Source organism: Arachis ipaensis, chromosome B09, assembly GCF_000816755.2.
Source record: "Arachis ipaensis cultivar K30076 chromosome B09, Araip1.1, whole genome shotgun sequence".
Lineage (NCBI taxonomy): Eukaryota > Viridiplantae > Streptophyta > Magnoliopsida > Fabales > Fabaceae > Arachis > Arachis ipaensis.
The window spans coordinates 143,829,478-143,839,447 of record NC_029793.2 but is presented as its reverse complement, the minus strand read 5'-3'; the positions used below and the strand labels follow the sequence as shown (position 1 = coordinate 143,839,447).

The 9,970-nt window shown below is 38.5% G+C and overlaps 2 protein-coding genes across 2 annotated transcripts; one reads left to right on the top strand and one right to left on the bottom strand.

The window, feature by feature from the left end:
* On the bottom strand, window positions 1-1,217 carry LOC107619404. The gene is made up of 3 exons (XM_016321684.2): window positions 998-1,217; window positions 693-898; window positions 1-339 (listed from the first exon to the last, which is right to left on the bottom strand). The coding sequence occupies exons 1-3, from the start codon at window positions 1,088-1,090 to the stop codon at window positions 51-53; spliced, it is 588 nt and encodes a 195-aa protein (XP_016177170.1). The 5' UTR covers window positions 1,091-1,217; the 3' UTR covers window positions 1-50.
* LOC107616160 lies at window positions 5,680-6,645 on the top strand. Its single transcript, XM_016318155.1, has one exon. It carries the CDS (start codon window positions 5,680-5,682, stop codon window positions 6,643-6,645), a length of 966 nt encoding a protein of 321 aa, XP_016173641.1.

Below are 9,970 nucleotides of genomic sequence, written 5' to 3'. Positions count from 1 at the left end.
GTGCAAATTAACCCTGTTTCAGATGTGAATGAAAGCAATAAAACAAAGTTTCAGGCCTTGCCAAAGTCAGAACCTTGTTGTTGCTGGTGGGTAGCTAATACAATGCCCTCATTGTGGTGCTTCTCCCAGCCACCAGTATCAGCCTTGGAGTGAGCCCAATAGTACAAAATGGAGGCCAACATGGAGATCAAAGTAAGGGCAGCACCGGCGGCGAACACCCCCTTGCGGAGGGTGGCGCAGGACAAGTCATTTACCCCAAAATACCCTCTGTATTTTGTGTGATATGCGTTCCTCGCAGACCCTGCCAACAAGCATGACTCTGCTCCCAGAAAACTAATCCTGATTTTGTAGTCCCAATATTAGAATCAAATAAAAAGAATCAATTTTCTTCTAATCAATCTATATATGATTTTCATAATCCAATCGAACACTATCTCAGCTCAAACATATATTGAAAATCCAAACTTTACTCTCTTCAATTTGTCATTTCTCATTCCCTAGCCGCAAATTGCATAATTAATCCATTCACATAGTTGAGAATTATGAGCTTTCAAGTAATACTTCTGCTTCATATGAAATACGATTTAAATAATTTTATAAGTCAACAAGAAGAGGAACTGAGAGTGAAATTCAGGGAAAAGATTTTTCGATAAAAAAAAATAAAAAATAAAAAAGTACGAAGGAGGAATTACCAAGAGAAAATGAAGAGAAAGACGGCACAGGTGGAGCGGGCGCCGGAGACGAGGCCCTTGCCGCAGCAGAGGCATCTGGTGAGGGCGTTAACGATGGCGTGGCTGATTAATAGGAGAAAGAAGGCGGAGAGGCCGTACACTGTGGAGGCATCGGTGGTGTAAACACAGTAAGTTCTGTCGTCATACTCATCGGGAACCACTTTCGCCTGCAAAACCAGACACACAAAACGGAAGCACTTCAGCTTAGACCTTAATTCAATTCCACAGAGAGAGAGAGAGAGAGAGAGAGAGAGAGAGAGGTGTACGGCGCTACGACGTCGTTCGGCGCCTACGGCGAAGACGAAGGCGATGAGGTGGAGGGCGATGAGGATGACCAGAATGGGTAAGGAAACCGCCATCGCCGATCTGCTCTCTGCTGCTTCTTTTGCTTTCACACTTCACTTTGCAGCTTCCACTCACTCACTGTGCCACCTGCTTGTGTTATCATAAGTAATTACCATATTTAATTTCCCATTTTTTTTTTTTTGGAATAGTTGAGTGACCAACAACTTTTTAAAAAATTGGCCAGTATTTAACCATAAAAAAAAATAAAATGATCTCACATTATTGAATTTAATTTCATACCATTAAAAATATTATTGATGGTTAATTAATGATTACAAAACACAAAAATTATTGACCTCCTAGTACTCTTCTTTTTTTTTTTTTTTCTTCTTTATCCTTTTCGTCCCCTGTTTTTTCTTTAAATCGGCATGTTTTCTCTTTTTCTTTTTAATGATTATTTTATATTTCTTCATGGAGAAAAAGATTTCTATGTTAGTTTCTTTTTTACTAACACAATCCATTTTATGCTCATCATAATTCAACGATGATTTTTTTGACTAACATCGCATTATTTGACTATTAGTCAGTTACTAAAAATGATTTTGATTTCTCCTATTTAACATACGGGACCGTCAATACATATACACTGATACACATATACAGCGCTAAAAGTTGAGACACATTCCCTATGTTTCACACTTTCACCTAAACATTTGGCCATTTGACCATTTTTACTCCGTAGAAGTAAATATTTATTAGGGTAAAGTATCAAATTGTTCTCTATGTTTGGGAGTAATTTTATTTTGATCCTTAAGGTTTAAAGTATCTTATTTGAATTTAAAAATATTTCATTTAGCATTAATTTAGTCCCACAGTGAGTGAGATTAAAATTAAATAATTAACGAAATATCTTACATAAAAATAGTACAAAAACAAAATCGATAATCTGAAAAACATGTACAAGTTTCAGAGACACAAAATCAACCGTTGATACATCAATACATTTATTTATTATTTTTTTTATAATATAAATAAAATATTTTCTATAAAACTAAAGAGAATGATAAATAAATGTATTGATGTATCAACGGTTGATTTTGTGCCTTTAGAGCTTGTATTTGTTCTTCAGATTATTAATTTTATTCTTGTACTGTTATTATATAAGATATTCCGTTAATTATTTAAGTTTGACCTCACGGACTAAATTGATGCTAAATGAAATTTTTTTGAATTCAAATAGGACACTTTAAACCACTAAAATAGAATTACACCTAAAAGTAGGGACCAATTTAATACTTTGTCTTATTTATTATATTTGTTTCATGTTTTATTAATAAAATTACGTGAAAGAAAAGAAAGACCAACATTATAACTATTTCGAGATTAACGTCGATGCTCTTTTTGGCGACATGGGCCCTTGAGTTTTGGGAGATTGGGGGATTCTAGGGAAAAATTTTGTTTTGTTCTAGTTCTAGACTTGTAGGCAAAAGCAAAAGGAAAGTAGTAAAATAATTTGTTTAAAATAAAATAAGGGATTTAAATCAAGTGGGTGGGAAGTACATGAAGATTTGATGGGGCTTAGCATGATGCATCGTTGATTTGAAGCACCCCAGTGTCCACCAGTAGGGTAGGGTAAGTAATCCGAAACTGTGTGTGATGCGACCCATTTACCCTGACCACTTATTGAAAAAGTCAATACATATAGCTGGAACACGCTTGACTTGTCGGACCACCCTTCTCCGCTACCCGGTTAACACAATTCACCAAAATTCGTTGATTCTTTACATGCTTATCGCTTCATTCACCATGTCAAGATGTTTCTCGAAATATATGTGAACGATCCCACCGAAAGAGAGAAAAAGTGAGCGCACTCATCACCAATTCATTCAACTGGAGCATTGTGATTGGCAAATGGCAATGCACGTGCTCCATTCCATCTTTAATTATATTTTTGTGGGCTTATAGAATACACGAGGCCTAAACCATATGCAGATCAACATTACATTATCCAATAGGACAATAACAAAGAACAAAAACTGGATCAGGCCCAGAAAAATTCCTAACCCAAAACTCAACTACTGATTTTCCTTTCTCTCGCAAGGAGAGCAGATTTCTCTAGATAGCTTGAGCGACTACTTCACAGGAAGCTGGTTCATCTCCGGCAGCGGAGCTTTCGCAAAGAAAAAATAGAAATACTAACCAAAACTATCAGAAGTGTTCGAGGCCAGGTCTCATCTTTGCTAGAAAGTACTTCAAGCTCATGGCTATTTTAAGAGGAGAAGTTCTTCACCTAGATGAAAACCATCATGTCGGTGAGTTTCAAATAACAAAGAAGCTAGTTGGAAGACTTTTGACAGAAAAGAATGTAAATAAGATTACTGTTGAAAAAATAATAAAGAGGATGTGGGGTGAGCCTCAAGGATTGATCATCTCAAATATGTAGGGGTGTACGCGAATCGGATCGAATCGGATCTAATATCCGCAGTTTTTAAGGTTGGATCCGATCCGATCCGATCCGCACATTTGCGGATCAGATCAGATCGGATATCGGATATATCCACAAAACACAAAAATATTTTTAAAAGCTTATTTTTATTAAAAAAATATCAATAAAATTCATTTTTTTATTCTTTTAAATATGTTTACTCTTAAAATAATATTAAACATACTTTTTTTAAATAATAAATTAAAATAATACAACATATATGATAATTATTAGTTGAAATAAAACATAAAAAGAATATTTACTTATTTATTTCTTTATTTTTGCGGATATGCGGATACCAATACAAAATCCGCAATCCGATCCGAAAGCCTTGCGGATCGGATCCATATCCGCAATTTTCGGATCGGATTCGGATAAACACCGCGGATATGCGGATCGGATCGGATCCATGAACACCCCTACAAATATGGGCAAAAACTCATATTTGTTCAATTTTAAAAACGAAGATGCTGTGAAGTGTTATGAAGAAGGTCCATGGAGGTTGGACAGGCACATGCTCAGCTTGCAGTGGTGGAGGCCAGAGCTTTCCTTTGAAGAGGTAAGTTATAATTCCCTTGCTATTTGGATTCAAGTTCATGCTTTACCTTTGGAGAAGCTAAACAAGAATATTGCAGAGAAGATTGGGGCCTCACTGGGCAGAGTGTTGGAAGTAGAAGATCCATATGTTGATGGAAATTTACTTAGGAAGTTTTTGAGGGTTAGAGTAGAGGTAAATGCTTTGGAGCCATTGAAGACAGGATTTTGGTTTAGGAGAAGTGATGGTAGCTATTCAAGGGCGTCCTTTAAATATGAAAGGTTATGTGATTATTGTTATAATTGTGGAAGGATTGGGCATGATAAAAGATGATGCAGAGATGTGATAGCAAAGGATAGTGAGAATTCAGGTTTACCAAAATATGGGCCAGACCTTTCAGTTCCGGGGCTTAGGTCTATTACTGCAGTGGCTGAAAAAGTGGGAATCAGAAAAAAGGGTGGTGGTAATAACAGTTCAGAAGGGAGTTCATCGGTGGCGCGTGGTGAAGACACAGGAAATAGCGAGTGGGTATGGGAAAGAGATAGAAGAGAAAGAGAGGCAAGTCAGGAGAAGGTAGATAGAGCCAGAGCTAAGGGTATAGGGACATGCCTACATGTTACTAGAAGGTTCTCACAACAAATGGGATTTGTACAAGTGGAAGAGGCCCCATTTTATCAGCAGAAGCAACAGATGGAAGTAGAAGGAATGAGTGGGAAAAAAGATACCCAATTTCTCGAAAATGGTGATACTCAGCACTTGGGAGAAGAAAAGAAAAAAGATAATGATAGATATGATGGAATTACAGGAGAAGAGATGGATGGGAATAGGAATCTTTTAAATGTGGAGAAAGGGCCTAGTGAAATGGAAATTGGGCCAGCTTTAAATGGCCCATTTAATACTTTGCAACAGAAAAGGGATGGAGTAGAGCCCATACAAGGGATTCATAAGCAAAAGACTTCAATAATGCAGGAGGTGGATCACATGGACAAAAATGAACGAGTTGAAGAGATCTCTCACTAGAACCAAGAAAGTACAGATGGGCCTGGGAGAAATGATGAAGCATTAGTATTCAAGAGGGCTGATGTGCACCAAAATCCAACCAAGAACAATTTTCAATTAGGTAATGAGAAAAGGGCAATCAGGAGAACAAAAAAGAGCGGGATTGAACATGAATTGGATTTAGACAGAGGAGAAATTGGAGGCAATCAGGAGGGACACAAATTTGAGAAGATCCGAGCACAATGGAGCCAAGAAAAAATGCCAAAAAGAAATGAAAAGCAAATTCACACGACTGAAGATGGACGGAGTTACATTGTTGAGCTTGCAGATGAAGAAGAGGAGGAAGAAAAGTACAGCAACCATGCAATTACAGTAACATATGAGTATGAGATTGATTTGATTCAGAGGATTGTTCATAGCTTAAGACTAAAGAGAAAAAGGGAGGAAGAGGCACAGGTACAATTAGAGGACATTACTGAAGAAGTGAAATACTTGACACAGTTTCGGGGAACAAGTAAGAAGAGAAAAATGGTCCAAACAATTTCATGGAAAGGGCAACGAATGCAAGAAGAGCATGGCAATGAAGAAGCAACAGAAGATACGAAGGCCGAGGAGGCGGGTCTAATCATGCCCCCAACTCAATCATGAGCATCATAAGTTGGAACTGTTGCGGGTTAGCGGCTTCTGCGAGAGTTTCGGAACTACATAGTCTATGTAAACAGATTAAGCCGACAATAATCTTTTTTATTGAAACAAGAGCAAAAGAAAAGACTGTAAGTAGAATTAAGAAGAGGCTTCATTTTGAAAATGCCTTTTGTGTAGAACCCCGGGGTCTGTCCGGCGGTCTATGTTTGTTTTGGAATGCAATATATAAAGTTGATATTTATTTTTGGTGTGATAACTATATTAAAGCTCGAATTGTGGATAAAGAAGGAAATATGTGGTTATACAATTTTGTATATGGTAATCCTAATTTTAAAAAAAGACAAGAGCAATGGAGGGAGATCACGGTCAATTGCAGAAGTGAAGGTGAACCTCAGCTCTTCATAGGAGACTTTAACGACGTTTTGAGTCAAGAGGAGAACGTGGAACTGCATCCGAAGCCGCAGAACCAGGTCAGAGACTTCAGAAATTTTGTAGATTCAAATGCTCTCATAGATTTGGAATTGAAAGGAGGAGGGTTCACATGGTTTAGCAATCCAAGAAATGGATTTGTGACAAGGGAAAGAATAGATAGGGCGTTGGGCAATTGGGAGTGGAGGATGATGTATCCACATGCCTATCTTTCGTCAATGCCTGCTATTAGTTTGGATCATAGTCCTCTAATTTTAGATTTGAACCCTGTGCATAATGTTAGAAGGAGTTTTAAGTTCGAAGCTTTTTGGGCTGACCACGAAGATTGTGAGAAGGTAGTGAGAAGGGGCTGGAGTAAACATGAACCTAATGGCTGCAAATGGGGGAGATTAACTAATAAAATCAAGAGTTGTAAGGAAGAGTTAAGAAAATGGAGTAGAACTACCTTCAAACGGGCAGACAAAGAGATTCATTGTTTGAAGGAGGAACTTAAAAAATTACAAGCCTCTGATTTTTTAGAAGAAAAACAAGAGTAGATGCAGAATATAAAGGATAAATTAGCTAATTTAGGGAGGCAAGAGGAGAAGTATTGGGGACAGAGAGCAAGGGTAAAATGGCTAAGGCTAGGGGACAAAAACACCTCTTTCTTCCATGCAACATAGTTTTTGATTGCGGATGGCGGCTAATGGCGGTGAGCCAAAAATCCGCCATAAAGTTATAGCGGATGGCGTTGCGAAAAATAGCGGAAATGGCGGATTACATCTAAAATACACATATATGTGCAAAAAAACATGCAGAAAAATTGCAAATAATAAACTATAAAATCTATCTATATAAGCAACTTTCTAGTCATAAAACATCTAATTAATATAGCAAATATAGTAGCAAATTTAGCAAATAAATATAACATCAAGTTCAAATCATAACTCAAAAGTCATAAGCAAGCCATAAAATAGAAGACATAAAACATAAAAACTATAAACCATCTACATTTTAGCTCTCATCAAATTCATCCAAATTAACACGATTATTATCGTGTCCCTCTACCCCCTCATCATCCTCTGATTCAGTATCATTGAATTGAATCTCCTCTTCTTATTCTTCTTCATTTTTAGAATCATCTTCATCTTCAAATTCTGGTTCTTCTTCCTCTTCCACAATTACTGCTTTTCCTTTTCCTTTTTTTGAAGCCTTAGACCCACTTGGTCCACCCTTTGCACCACCTCTTGCAGTTGCAGGTTCTTTTCTTTTTCTATTTTGTTGTCTTCTAGTATATGTCGTAGGCTCATGTCCTCCCATTGCTTTAAAAACAAGGTTCCAACTCAAAGTGTTGTCATCTTGATGAACCAAATCAGCATCATCATCCATATTATCATCATCTCGAAAGGTGGCAGTCCCAATTTCTCCCACTAAGTTACTAACCACTCATTACACTCATCAATATCATTGAGTGCAATATGGTCAACTTCATCTTTAAGGTTGTACCTCTCGATGAGTTGTTGGTTATACTTTATGAAGACCAAGCTCTCCATCCTTTCATGATCAAGCCTATTTCTTTTCTTAGTATGAATATGCTCAAATATACTCCAATTGCGCTCACATCCAGAAGCACTACAAGTCAAGCTCAAGATCTTGATAGCAAGGTCTCGCATGTTTGGAGCTTCATGCCCATATGTCCGCCACCAAAATGCTATAAAATTAAAATAAATTTGTCTAAGCCTTTAATCAAACTAAATTTATAAAGCTTTGTAAAATTTATAACAATCTTACCGGGTGAAATCTTTTTCCTCTGAGATTTTGCAAAGGATGATCCAAAAAGTCCATAGCCAGCCTTATATAGTGTTTGCTCCTCCAATATCTTCTCTTGCACAGCTATACTTGGCACCAATCTAGTGATGCACTCAAACCATCCCTTTGTAACTTCTAAATCCAATTCAATGCGAGGATTATCATAAAGCAACTCCGGATTCAGAAAATGACCAGTTGCATGCAACGGACGATGAAGTTGGCAATTTCATCTGTTGTCAATGATTTTAAAAACTTCAGAATATTTGCTCACATCATTAGAAAATGTTTTCATGATGCATTCCTTTGCCTTATCCATTGCTTCATATATATAACCCATTGGCGGCTTCTTCTCCCCATCAACAAGTCGAAGCACCCGAACAAGAGGCCCCATGATCTTAAGGGTGTACTTGACATGATTCCAAAAGGAGGGCCTAATAACAATCTTTGTTGCCTCCCTCCCCTTTGCCTCCCTTGACAACTTATTCCTTACCCACTCATCCGAAGTGAACATTCTTCTTAGATTTCCTTTCTACTCATAAAGCCTTTCCAAAGAGAGAAATGAAGTGGCAACTTACCGGCTAGAACATAGTTGCTACTGTTGTCAGTTACAACTTGAACAACATTTTGCTCCCCAATTTCCTCAACAATACCATCAAGAAGCTCAAACATTTTTTCACCCGTCTTCACATAATCAGAGGCATCAATAGACTTCAAAAACATTGTCCCAGCAGGAGAGTTTACAAGAAAATTGATAATGCTCCATTGTCTCTTATCCGTCCAAGCATCTGACATAATAGAGCAGCCATACTTTTTCCATTGTTCCTTATGACCCTTCAACAAGTCTTTGGTGTATTCTAATTCCTCATTAAGGAGTGGCACCCTTAGAGCATGATTAGTGGGAGCAGGTAAATTAGGACCAAAGCTTCCAACAGCCCACAACATTTCTTGAAAACTCTTCAACCTCACTGGATTCAATGCAATCCCAGCTTGGTAGAACCACCGGGCTATGTATCGATGAACTCTACGAACCGCTTCCTTATTACATGCTTCCTTGATATTCTGTTGCCTCAATTTCTCCTTTTTGTTTCTTGCAATGGCAGTTTCGGGTCTTTTCATAAACAAGTCCATTGGACCTCTCATAGAACTTGCCCCCCCCTCTAGCTGCTGCCATTGGAGTTGGATTTGGAATTTCATCAATTTCTTGAGCATCTTTCTCTGACAATCCAAAACCCAAACTATCTAAATCAAGCTCCCTAGCATTGACACTATGTTCCTCAGTGCTTGCCGGCGTAGAACTTTGTCTTCCTCGATTTTTTTTTCTGGTTGTAGAACTCCCATAATTCAGCAATAACATCCTTTGGGACCATTTTACATCCAGCAACATTCCCAGGCTTAATCATTAAGTGCTCCTTTGCCCGTGTAATTCCTCCTCTCGTAATTTTTCTACAAAAATTACATATGGTGTCATTGGTATTTTCCTCTTCTACAGCAGTAACATATTTTCACCCTGGATCAATCCTAGTGGCACGGACAGCAGCTGCAGGACGAGCAGCAGTTCCAGCAGCATGGCCAGCAGAGGCAGAGGCAGGGGCAGGGGCAGGGGCAGGGGCAGAGGCAGGGGCATCAGAATTACGGACTGGTCTAGAAGTTGACATGATAAACTGAGCTGAAAGGAAAAAAATTGGAAGAAGAGAGGTTTATGAGGGAAGAGAAGGAGAAGGAGACAGTGAAGTGAGTGAACTAAATGAAAAAAAAGGAACGGTAACTTCTACAAACCAGAAAAAAGAGGGAACTATAGTGATGAGCGGCGGTGACCACCAGCGGTGACGGTCGGCGACGAACAGCAACAGGCGGCGGCGATGGGCGGCGAAGGACGGCGACGGGCGATGGCTAAGATCGGCGGTTATTGGAGGCAGAGAGAAGAGAGAAAGAGCCGTTTTGGACGTTCAGAGAGGAAAGCTCGTTTTTGAACTACAGCGGCTGAACGTGGGTTACTTTTTCATTTAGGGTTTTGCAGAATTACCCAATTACCCTCGATTTTTTTTAAAAAATTCGAAAAAACCCGCCATTTTC

What these genes read in the sequence shown, in the direction of transcription:
- LOC107619404 (XM_016321684.2), bottom strand. Translation starts at nt 1,090, where the DNA reads ATGGCGGTTTCCTTACCCATTCTGGTCATCCTCATCGCCCTCCACCTC. An exon ending in CCGAACGACGTCGTAGCGCC is followed by an intron (nt 899 to 997) that starts GTACACCTCTCT and finishes CTGGTTTTGCAG; the next exon opens with GCGAAAGTGGTTCCCGATGA. An exon ending in TTTCTCTTCATTTTCTCTTG is followed by an intron (nt 340 to 692) that starts GTAATTCCTCCT and finishes CTACAAAATCAG; the next exon opens with GATTAGTTTTCTGGGAGCAG.
- LOC107616160 (XM_016318155.1), top strand. Translation starts at nt 5,680, where the DNA reads ATGAGCATCATAAGTTGGAACTGTTGCGGGTTAGCGGCTTCTGCGAGA.